The sequence below is a fragment of the Castanea sativa genome, chromosome 1, assembly GCF_040712315.1.
Source record: "Castanea sativa cultivar Marrone di Chiusa Pesio chromosome 1, ASM4071231v1".
NCBI lineage: Eukaryota > Viridiplantae > Streptophyta > Magnoliopsida > Fagales > Fagaceae > Castanea > Castanea sativa.
Window position 1 is genome coordinate 18,759,787 of NC_134013.1, and position 17,884 is coordinate 18,777,670.

The window sequence follows — 17,884 nt, forward strand, 5'->3', positions numbered from 1 at the left end:
TAGGTTACTTAAAGTCTCATATAATTGAAAAATAAATTTGGAGTTCAATTTATGCTTACACTAAAAGCTAATTGGTATCTTGGTTTGATAATAAAAAACAATCATTAAGAACATATGTTATAGGCAAAAAAAAAAGAAAAAAAGAAAAAAAGAAGAGTAGTACCATGGGTTACATAGTAAGTTCCTTAGTAATAATGTAAATTTAGCCTGTATTGTAGTAACCTTTTTAAGCCTAATACTATTTGGTGAGCCCGGGCAAGAGATTTAATAGAGGGTGAGAGTGGTATTTGATAGATTAGATCTTCGTTGGTCCGATGAATGATTAATGTGGAAATTTGGTTCCATTAGTGGATGGCCAAAAGTGGTCACCGAGTACATAATGTTTTTTACATTAATAAACATTATGTACTCGGTGACCACTAATGTATTATACAATAAGTAGACTTTGAGTTACCCAGACAGTGTTCTGCAATGGAAGTGGTGGCCCCCATTAATCTAAGACTGAACTTTCCAGTCTAAAAATTCTAGTGGAGGACTTGGAAATCAAACTTTTGGGCTAAGTTCATGTGCATAGATTGATGTATGGATGAAGTTCGATTCTTTACTTTTCTAATAAATTTTTTTTTTTTTGTATAGACTTTTCTAACGAAGTTGATTAATCACTTTGCCCCTTGTAAGATGTGCCAATTTGATAAGTAAATCGACACCGTGGCATTCAACCATTTCGGTTAACTCGGTTTGAAACCATCAAATTAGTTAATCAATTCAAATTTAATTCATCCCTTTGAATGAATTGCAATTCGAACTCAATTCAAATCAATAAGAACTAAATGAAATGGAATTCAAATATACAAATTTGAATGGGTTAGTTGGTTTTACAATCTTATTTAGTAGTTTAGAATAAGTATGAGATATTCGAAATATAACATTTTGATGAGAGACTTCAATTAAGACCTCAATATAAACCACCGCGCACCCTTGGTATGGTGGTCATTCCATAAGTGTAAGTGCTTGTGGGGTGTGGGGGACAAGAGTCGGGGTTCAAGTCTCCAAGAGGGAGCTTCACACACATATACACTTAGATTAGACTAGAGTAGAAATTCTATTTTGTATATAAAAAAAAAATCTCAATATAATATATATAGAGACAATACTTAATAAAGTTTAAATTTATGGATTTGGGTCAACTAGTGTTATTGTTTTTCTTGTGTGTGTGTGTGAGTATATATATATATATATTTGTAGGAACTTGTTTTAGTATTTGATATATGGAGATGCCACAGAAAATGGATATTATTTAGTGTAGTCAGTAAAAAAGGGTGTCACATGTCTAGAAATGAATTGTAAATCGGATCAAATTTAAAGCGATTTGGTTCTCATTTTATGTAAGGAAGTAGGGATTTCAAACATACAAATTGAACTAGATTGTAATTCAAGTGTATGCACAGGAATTTTTTTTATCGATAATCTAATTTGGTGGTACGAAATACTATGTTGACAACAATCTGTTTTAAAATGAAATTGAAGTAATGAAATTGTTAGTTTATTAATTGAGATTTTTTTAAATAATTAAAATACTTGTATGCCTTAGATTTTTTAATTTTTTTTTTTTTTGAGTTTAATGTTGGATGATTACATTGTTTAGTGATTTTTGCTATTCAAGTGAAGAAATAGTGAAGAAAAGAGCATAATATAACTTTTATTGGCTATTATTTAGATTCCAAACATATGAATTGAAAATTTTATCTCGAGAATTGGGGTAAATGAATGTCAATTCCTTTCAAATAACCAATTCCTAGTTTTTTTTTTTTTTTGCTCAATAATTCCTGGTTTTCAAGACAAGGACTAAACTACTGTAAGTGCACAATTGCACCTGGACCCAAAGACAATCACGGGCTCAGGCCCAATGAGCCTTAAACAATAAGATTTGTAGAGTGTGGGATTTAAACCTATGTTAGAAATGTTGGGATCTTGATAACAGGCTTTTATAAGCAAACGCAAGTAAATAAAGAACGATAATGACAAATGGGTCTCCTCGGACTCAAGCCAAGAACTATTTCTTTATTATTTCTCTTTCTTCTTTCAAAATTACAAGTTCTTAATTTCTTTCTTAGTTCTCCCATCCCCTTTTCTTTGGCCTTTATCCCCCTTTTATACTACCTTCCCTGATACCTTTTGAACTGTGACTAGAAGTTTCCACCTCACTGTTCAGGGGTCACCTCCCCATTAATGCGGCCAGGGAGGTAGGTACAGAGCCTTTAATGCGGAGGTGGCAGCCTTTATTCTTGATATTTTCTTTAATACTGGTGCATCTAGAAAATTCAGGATGTCCCCTTTTAACCACGGGTCTCTCCAGAGTTGTGCTTTGACCTACATAATGAAACTTTGAACTCTCTAGGGCTTTTCCGAGGAGAATCTAGTCCTCGGCTGTATTCTCAGACCCTCGGCGTATGGGCCGACTCATAGAGTTTAACCCTGTAGCAAGTCGGCCCTCCATGTTATAGCCCAAAGGCCCACATGCCCATTTGGGCCCTTTTACTCCCCACAACTACTATATATATATGGGTCATGCTAACGAATGCCTTTAAGGTGTTAGTTAGCAATTCATTTTAGAAAAATTCTGACACTACTTTTATGGAAAATGAAAAAAACTGTCAAAATATTAATTATTTTTATTTTATTTTTCTATCAAAAATTTCTTTGAATAGATTATTAACTAGTACCCTAGGGCATTCGTTAGCATTTATATATATATAAAAATCATAAACTAATCATTCTATAAGCCAAAATTAGTGTGAGGCTTCCAATAAGAAAAGTTTCAGCAGCTGTCAGCTGTAGGGTATGCATTGCATTCGTGTTTAACAGTAAAAGAAGTAGTTTTCATACCACCATCCCAATTTCTAAGTCCTATATATATATCATAAACTAATCATACTATAAGCCAAAATTAGTGTGAGGCTTCCAATAAGAAAAGTTTCAGCAGCTGTCAGCTGTAGGGTATGCATTGCATTCGTGTTTAACAGTAAAAGAAGTAGTTTTCATACCACCATCCCAATTCCTAAGTCCCAAAAAAACCTTCATAACATAAGGTTTTTCTTTCTGAGTAAGTACCATTAAGGTAATTAGGTATTGTCCGGAAAGAAACTTGATTGGTTTCACTTTCAATCTCTTTCATGTGTGAAAGGGAAATCATAAAATCAAGTTTATCGTAGAATATATATATAATTTAGTAATCCTTTCAGTCCCAATTTGCAGCGCCAGTCGTGCCACAAATCAAACAATTACATAAGCAAGTGGGTTGTTAAGTTAGAACGCGTCATTTTACACAGCACCTTCTTTCTTCTAGAAAGGAAAAAATATAATAAAAAAATAAAAATTTGGTACACAGCTTATTTTGTTTGTTTTGATGAAAAATCTTGTGTAAAAATAATTTTTCATATTTTTTAATATTGGACAGCATAAGAAAAAATGAATCAAATGATTATTTTTTTCCTATCATGAGACCAAGACATTAATCAGTTTTTGGCATAGACGGAGATTGAACCTCAGATCTCTTATTCAATCAAAATAGATTTTATCAATTGAACTAATATAAAAAGTATAACTTGTTTTTTGGAAATTGTTTTCAACTAATTTTTTTTTTTTGGAAAACGAACTTCATTTTTTGGTAAACTAAATAAGGGAAATTAAAAGATCATATTTTAACTCATTTAAGGTTTCTACTAATCATAGACAAATGAGATTTTTTTTTTTATAGAAAACACATTATGAAAAATGACTTATTTTCTAAAAAACATTAACGTTGAAATTACCAAATTAACAGAGCTTTAAGTCATAATTTTTTTTCCACAATTGCCAAGTTTTGAATGATAGATAATAATTTGGAGTTAGTAGTGGATTTATGTGAAAATTATAAAACTTACAATTTTAGTAGATTGTGAAATTCATTGTGTCTATAACATTACTAGAAAAATTAAATTAGTCTATAACTCACATCATATCCATGATGCAATTAAATTACGTAATTTTTAAAAGGAAAAAGTTAACGAATGTCCTAATTAGAGCATTTATTAATGAACTATTTTAGAAAAAGTATTTATGAGAAAAGAAAAAAAAATTGACAACTTTTTCAATTTTCCATAAAAGTAGTATAAAAAATTTTCTTAAATGGTTTATTAACTATTATTTTAAGGGTACCTGTTAACAAAACTCTTTTTAAAATTAGGTAGTATTTACTTCTAATTTTTTAGGCATCTACTTTTAGTTCTCTTTGTTTAAATGATGTTCACGTGGCACAAAAGAAAGTTTTTTTTTTTTTTTTTTGGTTGAGAATACTAAATATTCTTAACACATACATACAAGAAAGAAGAAGATCTTCAAGAAACTAACAGTAACATATATTCAAAAGGGTTACTCTTGGCACAAAAGAAAGTTAAAAGTTCTTTGCATGACCCATTTATTAGGTATTTAATTAAACGTATTTCAATAAAATTACATAAATTTTAACAAGAAATTTAATGAGCAATAATTTTAAAGTGGCCAAATATATCGTTGCAAGTACAATTGTATAAAGTAGCCAAATAGCATAAATAAAAAATTACTTGCTGTTTGTGTTCGTGTAGCTCACGGTTTGTTTGATTTTTTCTTGTGGATTTCTAGATTTGCTGTTAATAATAATCTATTAATCCTGTTTATGAAAAAAGAAGAAGAAGAAGAAGTCCTCAAGTAAAGTTAATACGCCTGTATATGTTGAAGTGGGTGAGTCGGAAAAGTTGGTGATCTATTGCATGATTTTGATTTGCATCTATCACCAATAAGCCTATAAGTATTAAGGTCAAGAAAGACACTAAGAGTGCACATATTAGTAAGATAGCAACGTAATAGCTAAAGGATACGAACAATGGCCGCTCCCACCATTTCCTTCCTTAGGTTTCTCTTCTTTAGCGTTATTGTATTTCTGTGCACTCTGGACAACCTGGGATTTGCCCTTCAACCAAGAGAGATGGAAAGTGAAGATCTTAGTCATATGCATACCCTTAATGTCAGCTCTCTAATACCATCAACAACTTGCAGCCTTTCTGCCAAAGGTTTCTCATACAACTTTCATCTCTCTTTCTCTCTTTCTCTCTCTCACTAATTACTCATATACTTATTATATTCATTACTATTTTTATAATTTATTATTTTTTCAGTCTTATAATGTATAATTTATTAGGTTCTTGTAAGTTAGAGAAACTTACTCGAGCAAAAGAAGTGTGGGTCGGTCTAGAAACAAATTGCCAATGAGCAATAGTACTAATAGTAGAACTTTTTCTTTCACAAAATGTTAAGAGGACTTTTTTTTTTTGGATGAAAAAATGTTTGAGGACATTATTTGGTAAATAGGATTGGCATTTATTTCCATAAAGTTTTGGGATTTTTATTTATATTTTTTAAAGGTAAAAATAGGAGAACAGGGCTAGTGAGAGTAGAAGCTCAGAAGTCAAACACTAAAAGAATTAATAAGTGCCGGAGTATCCTTCTCATGGGGAAATTGGGAAAGAGCAAAATATTTTTGTCACAGCTAGGTAATGATTTAATAATGAGATGGCATTTTATGGTGTGTCATAAAAGGCTATGATTGGTAGGTGGTCCTACAAAGTGGATGTGACTATTGCAACAGGGGAAAGGGTGCTGAGTTTCCTATCGGACCAACAAGTTTCAGAAATAGAGTTCGCCTCAACAATTAGCTTTATGTTGATACTTCTCGTATCTTGTATCCGTCATAAACAGTCTGACTTAAAAAATAAATAAGTTGCTCACAAAGACCAAGAGTATCGGGTCACGCCCTAAAGTGAGTGGAGTACTGTTAAATAGAGAAGTCAATCAACCCCTTTAAGCTTTTTTTTGTTTACCAAAGAAAAAAAAGATTCAATAAGTCCAATGTTACCGTTTACGGGAACACTCAACCCAACTCAATTTTTGCTACAGGACTTTTAGGAGGTGTTTAATAAGGTAGTTTGAGATGAAATTTTTGTAATTTTTTAAAATATATATGTAAAAAATATGTGAAAAAATATGTAATATTATTTAACATGTAAAAATGTAAGACCAAACAGGCCTTATAATCTTATTTTTTTGCTTTTTCACATTTGTTATTTCACGTTCACTTTCATGGGTCCGGTTATGTCAAGCACAACACGCGCTAAGCCATCAAGTAAACACATCTCTCAAAAAAATATAAAAGAAAAAAAGTAATAGAAAAGCACACACTCAAGGAGAGCTGTGATATACGCGTGGTTGAGCCAATGGACTTCTAACCCACTGTCCCTTAACATCTCCCCTATCTCCCACAAGTTCAACCTGTCATTCTCCTCATTTTCTTTCTAGTTTCTACCCCTCCCTTTCCCTTTCCAAATAATAATTGAAAAAAAACAAAATTTTTCTTAGCGGAAAAAAACACAATTGATTTATATTAAAGTGGTTGTCCATCCCTCATAGTTCAATTTTGACAAATATTATAATAAATGGTGTAATCTTAGGATAAGAATTCTTTTCCACGCTTCATAGATTTTTCTTTTGAAACTATTGACCTGATTGCTGACAAGAATCCTTTGATGACCCATCTAATCACTATGGGAATGAACCTAACTATTTTTATTTATTTTTAATTATGTAGAACCTAATTATGCTTGCCCAATTCAGATTGCCATTTTCTAAATGGGGTTTGGTGGAAGGACAAAAGTAAGTAAAATTTGTGTTGACAAATCATAGGCCCTAAATTTTTTTGTCAAATTAGGATTTTTTTGGCTGTCACGGGTTCTTGAATAATCGTCCTATTATCTTTTTCTTCATACCCCTCTCCCCACCCCCCCCCCCCCCCCCCCCAAAAAAAATCCTATAGGCGTGTGAATTGGTCAATCCATTTCATTGATATTTGGCATGTATTCTTTTGGTTAACCACTTATTGTTACCTTTTCCTGAATAAACAATCTTATTTTAGTTGTGTTTGGTGAAAACATACAATAATCGACAGTTGTATGAATTTGTTTGTATGTCAAATCGATTCTAATTGATGCCGAATTAAAATGCAGGTTCTAATAAAAGGGCATCCTTAACAGTGGTAGACAAACGTGGCCCATGCTCTCAACTCAACCAAGACAAAGTTAAATCACCCACTATGACTGAAATCCTTGAACAAGACCAATCTAGGGTCAATTCAATTCATGCCAAGCTCTCAAAAAATTTGGGTCTTAATGGTTTACGAGCATCAAAGGCCACTGCCATCCCAGCCAAGTCTGGTAGTACCATTGGCTCAGGAAACTACGTTGTGACCATTGGCCTTGGCACTCCAAAAAGGGACTTAACACTCATATTTGATACTGGCAGCGACCTCACTTGGACTCAATGTCAACCTTGCTTAAAATCATGCTACCAACAAAAGGACCCAACCTTTGATCCATCTAAATCATCGACTTATTCAAATATTTCGTGTAATTCATCAGTGTGCTCTCAACTCTCTTCTGCCACAGGTATTTAATAGTTTGAGACCTTTATATATAGGTAATCATATACATAGCAACACTTATGGTCGAATAAAAGATTTAGAATTTGATCTCATGTTACACTAAAATTAATTGGTATCTTATCTAAAAATAGTCATACAGGCTAACTAACCTCTTCTAAGTTCTAAGTAATATTTTTATTATTTAATATTCATATAATAATTAATTAAAAATTCAAATATTTCAAAATTTTCTTTTAAAACATTATTCTAAGAAAAAAAGTAAAATATATTTTTTTTTTTGATAAGAAGTAAAATAATTTCTTATACATAGAACACGCTACTAATTTTACCTTTTCTTTTTGTAATAAGCTAATGAGAGTGAAAATTGAAAATTGTATATTTGGAACTTATTTTTGTTAATGAAAGTCCTAAAATTAATTAATAATACTTTTTACTCCAATGTGATTCACATAAATAGAATAATTAAAAAAATGTATATCAACGAATGTTGAAGAACAATTTTTATCATAAAAAATTTGTGATAATGCAGGGAACTCACCGGGCTGCAGTTCCTCAACATGCGTGTACGGCATACAATACGGGGATCGATCATTTTCTGTGGGATTTTTCGGCAAAGAGAAGCTAACCTTGACATCAACAGACGTGTTCAACAATTTCTTATTCGGCTGTGGCGAAAACAACCAAGGTCTCTTCAGTGGTGCAGCTGGATTACTTGGTCTCGGCCGTGACCCACTTTCCTTAATCCAACAAACTGCAACAAAATACAACCGTGTCTTCTCTTATTGCCTTCCTTCAACTTCTAGCGCTACTGGTAGCCTCACGTTTGGAAAAACTGGTAGCTCTTCGAGTGCCATCAAATTCACTCCCTTGTCGAAACTCACTGAAGATACCTCATTTTACGGCCTCGACACACTCGGGATCACCGTGGGTGGAAATAAGTTATCGATTGCAACCTCAGTTTTTTCAAATGCAGGCACCATTATCGATTCAGGGACTGTCATAACACGTTTGCCGCCCGATGCTTATAGCGCCTTGAAAGCGGCGTTTAAGGATGCAATGAAGAGTTACCCTTTGACAAGTGGGCTTTCGTTGCTTGATACATGTTATGATCTTAGCAAATACGAGACAGTTTCGATTCCAAAGATAAGCTTTTCGTTTAGTGGCAATGTGAACGTGGATTTGGATGTGTCGGGAATAATTGTCGCTCAAAAAATCTCACAGGTTTGTTTGGCTTTTGCTGGAAACAGTGATGATGATTCTGTTGGGATTTTCGGGAATGTGCAGCAGAGAAGGTTGGAGGTGGTGTATGATGTTGCAGGAGCGAGAGTTGGGTTTGGTCCTGCTGGTTGTACCTGAAATGATTTGGTGATCAAATAGTCATGTAATAATAAACCATTGGTAAAAATCAATGGAAATGTTAATTGCCATAGCAAAATAGATTGGCAATGGTTATACTAGTGACTTAATTAGGCACATGTGTATCTAAATAAAACCATGTTTGCAAGTTATGTACAACAAGGGTTACTTTGTTGCGGACTTTGGGTTTAATATAATCACTTTATAAATCATATGTTGATAAAATCAATGAAGGTGTTGATTTCGATGTCATAGTGTTGATTTCGATGGCATAGTAAATAAATTAAAGTTTGTAAGTCATGTTAACAATGTAATATTATTGCTTGCAAGGGTTATTTACTTCATTTGTAAACTAGGGACCTAGATTTTCGTCTTCTTTTGTTGGATTTTCGCCATGCTAGGTCCAATTTCTACTGTCAAATTGATCTCATGGAATACTTTCCTTCTAATTCCATCAATTGCTCGGATTATCGTAGCGCTTAGTTTAAGGTGTGTACGAACTACTTTTAGTTTGTCCAATGTATCAAGATGATAAAGGTTGAGTGCTAAACCATTATCGATGAGCACTCGAGCTATTCTTATGTCTTTACATTGGATAGTGACATAAAGGGTGTGAATATGTCGAATACCCTTATACCAAAGCACTTGTAGTTAGGTAATTTCCCACTTGATAAATGGAAGAATTGTTTCATTTAGGGTCCATTTGGATACAGATGAAAACTAAGAACTGAAAATACTGTTACAAAATAATTTTTAAATGTATGAATAGTATCGTGGGACCCATTTTTAATATTTTCTTTGAATAAAGTGGTTGTGGGTCCCTTGAACAGTGTGTGAACAGTACATAAACAGTGCAAAACAGTGTGTGAACAATAAATTTTGTCCCCTCTAAAACGCGGCAGCAGGAAAAAAAAGAAAAAAAGAAAAAAAGAGAAAAATGCAAAACGCAAAACGCAATTTCAGTTGAATCCAAACAGTCACTTTTAATGTTTGTTTAGGAATAGCTTATCTAGCTTTTTGGTAATTTTTTTTTTTTGTGCTAAAAGTGTGTTAAAGTATACTTGTTCTTTGAAAAAATTTAAAAAGAAATGAAAAAAAGCGGAAAAATAAAATAAAGTTTTAAAAAGTTATACATAAAAACTAAAATCTAAAGGCTTGATATTGATATCAAACAGTCTTTTATTCTCCCCTTAAAATTAATGGAAGTCTCTTCACGTGTGGACTATGAACCTTCTACGAAACCACTTGTAATTACACTTACGGTAATCTCTCTCTTGAATAGTCTCTCCTTGGAATGTTAGCATTTTTTTTCTTAATAATCAAAGTGACAATACTCACCAAGAAGGTGCCTTTACTCAACCATAGGTGGAGTAAAGACGGAGTCTTCTTTGTGCAACTGTGGATTTGCATAATCACTTCATTCACCGCTAATAAAGCGTATACTCAACTATGGGTAGAGCTAACATGAGAGTTTTCTTTGTTCTACTTATGAGAGCCACTAATGAACATGTGTTCTGACAATAGAAATGATGTTATATTCATGAATGACAAAGGCAAAAAATATCATTTTATGCCCATCCACAGAAACTCTAGCATCTCCTTCTTCTAGGGGGAAAATGAAAATTGATGTAAAACTTCTCTATATAATTTTTTTCACAAAAATACTGAGGCTGCAAGTCGTAAATTATAGAAAATGATGTCAATGGTTGGTCATATGAAAATCAATAGTTTTAAAAATCTGTCTGGACTGGTCGGTTCAACTAGGCACCAATCCAGTCCGGTAAAAGCCCTTAAACCGAATAAAACTAGGAATCGGGACCAAAACCGATTCTTTGACTATACCTGTTTTTAAAATCATGGAAAATCATTAACAAATTATTGTGAGCTATCTTGGCAGATTGTAAAAAAAATTGTGAGCATAATTATTGTATCTGTAGCATTATTAGAAAAATAAAAGTTTAACTTGCTTTCTTGATCAATCCAAAATAAAATTACTGGGAAAAAAAATCCAACTCAGTATAATGGATCTGAGATAAAATTAGTGTTCATGTGGCACAAGAAAGTTAAAATAACTATAGTGACATATTTAGGTCTTCTTTTTTGTACATCAATAGTTTGGGGTGGAGGAAAACAAATGTGCAAATCAATTGAATACCAAAATGTGCAAATCAATTGAATACCAAAATGTGCAAATCAATTGAATTTCAAGGCTCTTGGAGACATATTTAGGCCTTAATTACATATATTTTAATAAGAAAACAAATGAGTAATGTTAAAAGCTTAGTAGCCCATACCTCTTCATTTGTTGGGGCAAGTATGGTTATTCAAGTATTAAGATTCTCTCCATTTTAACTAGATCTATTTTTTGATTTAAATTATATATTATTAATTAATTTGAAAGGAATATTCAATATCACATAATTTTTTTAAAGTTTAAATGACGTGATATTTAGCACACGGTTAAACTTTAAAACAGAACCTTAATTATGAAATTGGCTATTTCCATTTCAATACATTTCAAGTGAAATAATGAAAATCCAATTATGATCATTGAATAGAAATCAGGTAGGACAATTATCCTACCTCAAAAAGTCTATTTGAGTTGATATGCAAAACGGAGTTAAATTCAATTTGTGATTTCCTCTATGACGACAAATGTTATTAATTATGTTGTCTAGACAAATTAGGTTGGGGAAAAGATATTTTATTTAAAATATTGTAAACATGCTTAAAGTTTTGTAGTTCAATTGATCGACAACTTTTGATATTTTCAAGAGAAAAATTCTGAGGTAAGTTGAAATCTTTTTTTCTTTTGCTGTAACCATCAAAAGTGTCAAACATATTTGTAAACAAGGAATGCACAACGTCTTTTAGGCATAAAAGATAGGAGAATGAAAATCCCAGGATTATCAAGGGTTTTAAGAAGATTGCCTGTATTACAAAATAGTAGACGATAACTATAAGGCACTTGCGCGAAGGTGGACTGGAAAATGAAATTGAAAACAAAATTCATGTAGCCAAATTAGGAAGTAATTAGCAGAAAAGTAAGTTCAGACTTCAGATACCCACCAATTCCTTGAAAGGACAAGAATAACCTTAATCCAGCTAGGCGTTTTTTAAGGATTTGCAAATTGCAATTCCTCCAAGTTATGTCTAGCAAACTCAATTATTAGAGATAGCTAACTAACATAGATAAATCCAAAATTGCCCTCAACTAAATGCGCTTGTTAAAGTGGGTGACGTGTGAGATTGATAATCTATTGTATCTTTAATTAGCTAGCTTATATTATCACATCAATAAAAATAAAAATAATATAATAATTATTTTTTTAGAATGCTTATATTAAGGCCAAAAAATACCATAAGAGCGCACACATATAGTAAGAGCAACATAGTTGAGAGTTGAGAGAGAAAGGATAAACAATAATGGCGACTCCCACTACCTCCTCCTCCTTCCTTGGGTTTTTCCTCTTTAGCTTTCTTGTATTTCTTTGCTCTCTGAATCAGCTGGGATTTGCCCTTGAAGGAAGAGAGACTTTAGAAAACAACCATCTTACTCACATTCATACCCTTGAAGTCAGCTCTCTACTACCATCAACTACTTGCAGCTCTTCTACCAAAGGTTTATCATACAACTTTCATCTCTCTCTCTCTCCTTCTTTGGATTCTTGTAATACTACTATTTATTATAGTAATCACAACTCTTATAATTTATTTTTTCAGTCACTGATAGAGTTTATGGTTTTATATATAATTGATACTGCAACTTGAAACTCTTTTTTTGCCGGCCGGGGAGTTTGTAATTTGCTCCAGCTCAAGTTGGAGAAACCTACTCGAGCAAAATAATTATGGGTAGGTTTAGAAACAATTAAACAAATGGCCATTGGGCAAAACTAATAGTAAGTTTTTCCAAAAAAAGAGAAAAAGAAAAGTAAAAGATTAATGTAAAAGTGATAGATAATAGTTATAAAATGTAACATAAAATAGTTGTCAAAATAAATATAGGATTAGAGTTGATATTTATTTCCGAAAAGTTTTAAAATGTCATTTTTATTTATTTGTTCCTTTGGTAAAAGTGAGTGGGGTCAGGTTGATGGGATCCGAATCTTGGTGTCCAAACACTACAAGAGGTGCTAGAACCAATAATGCCCTCTCGCCCTCATTGAACCATTTCCACACACACACAGATAGATAGATAGATATATATATATATATATATATATAAAGATATATAGAAAAGAACATGTATTCCTACTTAATGGGTTTGAGACAGACATTTTATGGTGTGTCCTAAGGCTATAATTGGTGGTGTAATTAGTAGGTCCTACAAAGTGGATGTGACCATTGTAAATATGTTCTTAAGGGTCCGGTCATGTCCTCTAATTATGGTTATAAAACATCATGCACTTGCTCATGAACGAGTTGGGAAAACTCAAGCTGCACTCTAGCTTAGGGTGCGACCAGAAAACAAATAATCAAGCACAAACTGATCATAGCGGAATCATTTTTTTTTTTTTTGGGTATGTTTTGGTGGATAGTCTATTTCATCCTTGTTTGGAACTTTATATTAGTTAAAGGGTAGCTATCATGGGCTTCTAGCTGGATGGTACGTTACCTCTCTCTCCCATATCCATGTTGGGTTGGACCCATCAATCTCCTTTTCCTCCCCTTGGGAAGTTTTTCTAATTAATTGTTTGTTTCGACCAGAAAAAAAAAATAATTTATTTTTAAATGTTTTCATGAAAATTTTATTATATTCTTTTGTTTGGTAACAATTTTAAATGGGTTGAAAAATTAATTCTTCATTTATTTATTTATTTAATTTGGCATAAAATAGAGTTCTTTTCTAGAAGTATTAGCGGAGAACATCTTTTTTTCACATCAAGCTAAATAAGAAAAGTCAATAAATAGTTTCTTTTTAACCAATTTTCTTCTTCTAATATTTTAAAATGGAGCAAGCAAGTAGCAAGTAGCTAGCAAAGACCTTCTTACATAAAAATAAATAAATAAATCAATAACACTAAAACTATAGAGTTGCTGTTTTCTTTCCCAGACTTGATGGATTTCACTTGTAAAACTATTGACCTTTCCCCTAATTACTAATTAGTCAAGAATCCTGCAATAAACTAGGTATGATTTTCTCACTATGGGGGATGAACCAAACTTTTTTCCCCCCCTCCATTAAGTAAAACCTTACCATCCCTGGACCCTGCCCTATTCAGGTTTCATTTTCTTTATGGGGTTTGGTGGAAGAGAAGAAAAAAAAGTAAAATATGTGCTTTCAAATGAAAGGCCCTAAAAAGATCTGAAAAATTAGGTTCTCTGCACTTCTTGATGGGCAGACAATTGTCGGGTAGCTTGACTATGGATCAAGCACTCACCACCAGTCAATTTGATGACAACCATTAATAATTATATCTATCGACAAATCCAATATACTTGCGTCCGCATGTTAAAATATATAATTAAAGTGAATGCAAGAAGACAGTCACGGACTCACGGGTTCTTGAGTAATTGTCCTATTTGCTTTTTCTTCATAAGCTACCCAAAAAAAACAAAAAAAAACCTATAACCTTGTAAATTGGTCAATCCATTTGATGTTTGGCATGTATTGTTTGGGTTTACTATTTGTACCTTTTCCATTGCCTTTTTTGAATAAGCAACTTTATTTTTGGTGTGTTTCGTAATCATACAATATGATGTTTGTAATTCATAACTTGATACACTTCAATCATTTTACAGTAAAACTTAGTTATAAGGTTCCTTCAATATCATATTTGAATTTATTTGTATTTAGAAGTAGATAATATTGTTTATGTTTTATTGATCAATGTAATCATGTGTTTGGATTTAATTGATAACATAATGTATTGTGCCCAAAGAATTGTAATTAAGTTCTCCCCATGTTACTTGTCAAAAAATTCTAATTGATATTGAATTAAAATGCAGGTTCTGATAAAAGGGCATCCTTGACAGTAGTACACAAACATGGCCCATGCTCCACACTTAAACTAGACAAAGCTAAAGCTCCCACTGTAGATGAAATCTTCGAACAAGACCAATCTAGGGTCAACTCAATCCACTCTAGGCTCTCCAAGAAGTTGAGCCGTGATGATTTAAGTGCATCAAAGGACTCCACCATCCCAGCCAAGTCCGGTAGCACTATTGGTTCAGGCAATTACATTGTGACCGTGGGACTTGGCACTCCAAAAAAGGACTTGTCACTCATATTTGATACAGGTAGTGACCTCACTTGGACTCAATGTCAACCTTGCGCACGATATTGTTATCAACAAAAGGAACCAACCTTTGACCCATCTCAGTCTACAACTTATTCGAATATTTCGTGTAGTTCATCTGTATGCTCTCAACTCACTTCTGCCACAGGTAACAATTGAGACCTTTATATATAGTCAATTATATTGACAATTTAAGGATTTTTAGTCAAGAAAATTAATTATAAGAAAATTAGAGATAGTTTCACTAATTTTTTTGTTATACTATAACAAGTACTATTTCCAAGTTAAGAAAATGAGAAAATATGCGTGCATATTTCTTACTTTCGTTATTTCTATATCGTTCCACTTTTATTACATGTCTTCAAAGAGGATTGTGAGGGATCTCTGGAACTATTAAAATGTTTTGCGTAAATTTTATTTACATATTTATTTACATGAATGTAATAAAATTAGTATCAATTTCAAAAACAATAAGCTTCACGAAAATATTAATATTGATGAGGGGGTAAATTCAAAGATTGGTTCGTTAATTTATGCAAGTTAACAAAAGGAGATAGGCATATTAGATATGTTCCATTCATTTGACATCCACTAATTTATCTTTGTACTGATTTTTTTTTTCTTCTGAAAATGAAGTACATTATACTTATAGGCGAGTTTTTAATAGAAAATAAATAAATAAACAAAATAAGCTAAAAGCTAAACGAAATAACTCTCGTGTCACGATGCAGGAAATTCACCAGGCTGCAGTACCAGCTCAACGTGCATATATGGTATACAATACGGCGACCAATCGTTTTCTGCGGGATATTTTAGCAAAGAGAAGCTAACCCTAACATCAACAGACGTGTTCAACAACTTCCTATTCGGCTGTGGCCAAAACAACCAAGGCCTTTTCGGCGGTGCAGCCGGATTACTAGGCCTAGGTCGCGACGCACTTTCCTTAGTCCAACAAACGGCATCAAAATACAACCGTGTCTTTTCTTATTGCCTCCCTTCATCTTCTAGCTCTACTGGACACCTCACATTTGGAAAAAGTGCTGGAACTTCAAGTGCTATCAAATTCACTCCCTTGTCAAAATCTACACAGGGTACTTCATTTTACGGCCTTGACATAGTTGGAATCAGTCTCGGTGGACGCAAGTTATCGATTCCAACGTCGGTTTTTTCAAATGCGGGTACCATTATCGACTCGGGGACTGTAATAACTCGCTTGCCGGCTACAGCATATAGTGCCTTGAAGGCGGCGTTTAGGCAAGCAATGAAGAACTATCCATCAACGGGGGCGCTTTCGATACTTGATACATGTTATGATCTTAGCAAATACACGACATTTTCGATTCCAAAAATAAGCTTTTCGTTCAGTGGTGGTGTTGACGTGGATTTGGATGCGGCGGGTATACTTTACGCTCAGAAAACCTCGCAGGTTTGTTTAGCTTTTGCTGGAAACGGTGATGATAGTTCTGTTGGGATTTACGGGAATGTGCAGCAGAAAAGGTTGGAGGTGGTGTATGATCTTGCAGGAGGGAGGGTTGGGTTTGGTCCTGCTGGTTGTGCCTGAAATGGTTCATTTGGTGAAATAGTTATGTAATAAACCATTGATAAAATCAGTGGAAATGTTTACTGCCATAGCAAATGTAGATTGGCAAAGGGTTATTGTCTTAGCTCTTACGCACGTTTATAGTAAATAAAATCATGATTGCAAGTCATGTACAAAAAGGTTTACTTTGTTACGGATTGGGGTTTAAGATAATCATTTTGTGAAACATTTGATAAATTAAGTCGGTCAATGAAAATGTATATAAATTGCGATGGCATATATATATATTGGTTACTGGTATGGTGTAATGACTTGACCTGTGTGCAGTAAATAAAAGAAAGTTTGAAAGTCGTGTATATGTAATTGGATATGGCTTGCATTTAGTGTCCAATTCTATTGAATATGTATTCGTATTCTATTATGTCTAGTATAATTAGACACTGAACATAAACTTTTTCCGTTATTATTGTTTACAAATGTTACTTTCTTACAGATTTAGGTTTAACATAGACCATATATTGATCAAATTAATGGAAGTGTTATTTGCCACGGCACGTAGATTGGTAGTAAATAAAATAACGTTTGCAAGTCATGTATGACATTAACGATGCAATATTATTGCTTGCAAGGGTTGTCAACTAGGGGCCCCAGATTTTCGCTGTGGTAGGTCCAATTTCTAATTAATGTCAAATTGATCTCATCGAATACTTCCCTTCTGGTCCCATCAAATGCTCGAATTATCGTAGAACTTAGTCTAAGGTGTGTACGAACTACCTTTAGTTTGTCCAATGTAGATAGAGGATAAAGGTTGAGTGCTAAATTGTAATCGATGATCACTACTCGAGCTATTTTCATGTCTTTGCATTTGATAGTGATAAGAAGCGTGTGGATACGTGCTATCCCTTTAGGCGGGAGCTCGTCATCTGTGAAAGGGGCCTATGGCCCATCGTGTAGAATGTGGATGGAGTGGAGATTGCCCTTGGTGGGGAGTCTATCATGGCAAGCCAGCCAAAAAAAAAGTAATGATTCTGGGAAGTGTAGGAACCTTCCAAAGCCATTTCCACAAGCGGGTTGCATGGCTGGCAGCGGAGTTACTAGAAATGGCGCAGGCTGATTTTGGATTGAAGGTGCCATTCACGGAGTAGTTCCAAGAGAGGAGATCATCCTGGTCCGATGAGAGTGGCTTGGGAGTGGCATGGATAGAGTCAATGACGTGGTGAGATAGGACGAAAGGAAGAGTGT

The 17,884-nt window shown here is 33.5% G+C and overlaps 2 protein-coding genes across 3 annotated transcripts; both read left to right on the forward strand.

Moving 5' to 3' along the window:
* Window positions 1-4,801: 4,801 nt before the first annotated feature.
* Window positions 4,802-9,078, forward strand: LOC142622304 (aspartyl protease family protein At5g10770-like). Its single transcript, XM_075795755.1, has 3 exons — window positions 4,802-5,087; window positions 7,074-7,511; window positions 8,037-9,078. The coding sequence occupies exons 1-3, from the start codon at window positions 4,901-4,903 to the stop codon at window positions 8,861-8,863; spliced, it is 1,452 nt and encodes a 483-aa protein (XP_075651870.1). The 5' UTR covers window positions 4,802-4,900; the 3' UTR covers window positions 8,864-9,078.
* Window positions 9,079-12,206: 3,128 nt separating this feature from the next.
* LOC142631970 (aspartyl protease family protein At5g10770-like) lies at window positions 12,207-16,990 on the forward strand. Of its 2 annotated transcripts, XR_012843718.1 has the most exons (4): window positions 12,207-12,485; window positions 14,813-15,250; window positions 15,834-16,844; window positions 16,885-16,990. XR_012843718.1 is itself a non-coding variant. In XM_075806402.1 (3 exons), exons 1-3 carry the CDS (start codon window positions 12,290-12,292, stop codon window positions 16,661-16,663), a joined length of 1,464 nt encoding a protein of 487 aa, XP_075662517.1. In that variant the 5' UTR covers window positions 12,207-12,289; the 3' UTR covers window positions 16,664-16,990. The 2 variants fall into 2 exon arrangements, 1 of the variants encoding a protein (XP_075662517.1); XM_075806402.1 differs by having other exon boundaries at window positions 15,834-16,990.
* Window positions 16,991-17,884: the final 894 nt, after the last annotated feature.

Coding starts and splice junctions, on each gene's coding strand:
- LOC142622304 (XM_075795755.1), top strand. CDS start 4,901: ATGGCCGCTCCCACCATTTCCTTCCTTAGGTTTCTCTTCTTTAGCGTT. Junction 5,088..7,073: donor TTGCAGCCTTTCTGCCAAAG/GTTTCTCATACA, acceptor ATTAAAATGCAG/GTTCTAATAAAAGGGCATCC. Junction 7,512..8,036: donor TCAACTCTCTTCTGCCACAG/GTATTTAATAGT, acceptor GTGATAATGCAG/GGAACTCACCGGGCTGCAGT.
- LOC142631970 (XM_075806402.1), top strand. CDS start 12,290: ATGGCGACTCCCACTACCTCCTCCTCCTTCCTTGGGTTTTTCCTCTTT. Junction 12,486..14,812: donor TTGCAGCTCTTCTACCAAAG/GTTTATCATACA, acceptor ATTAAAATGCAG/GTTCTGATAAAAGGGCATCC. Junction 15,251..15,833: donor TCAACTCACTTCTGCCACAG/GTAACAATTGAG, acceptor GTCACGATGCAG/GAAATTCACCAGGCTGCAGT.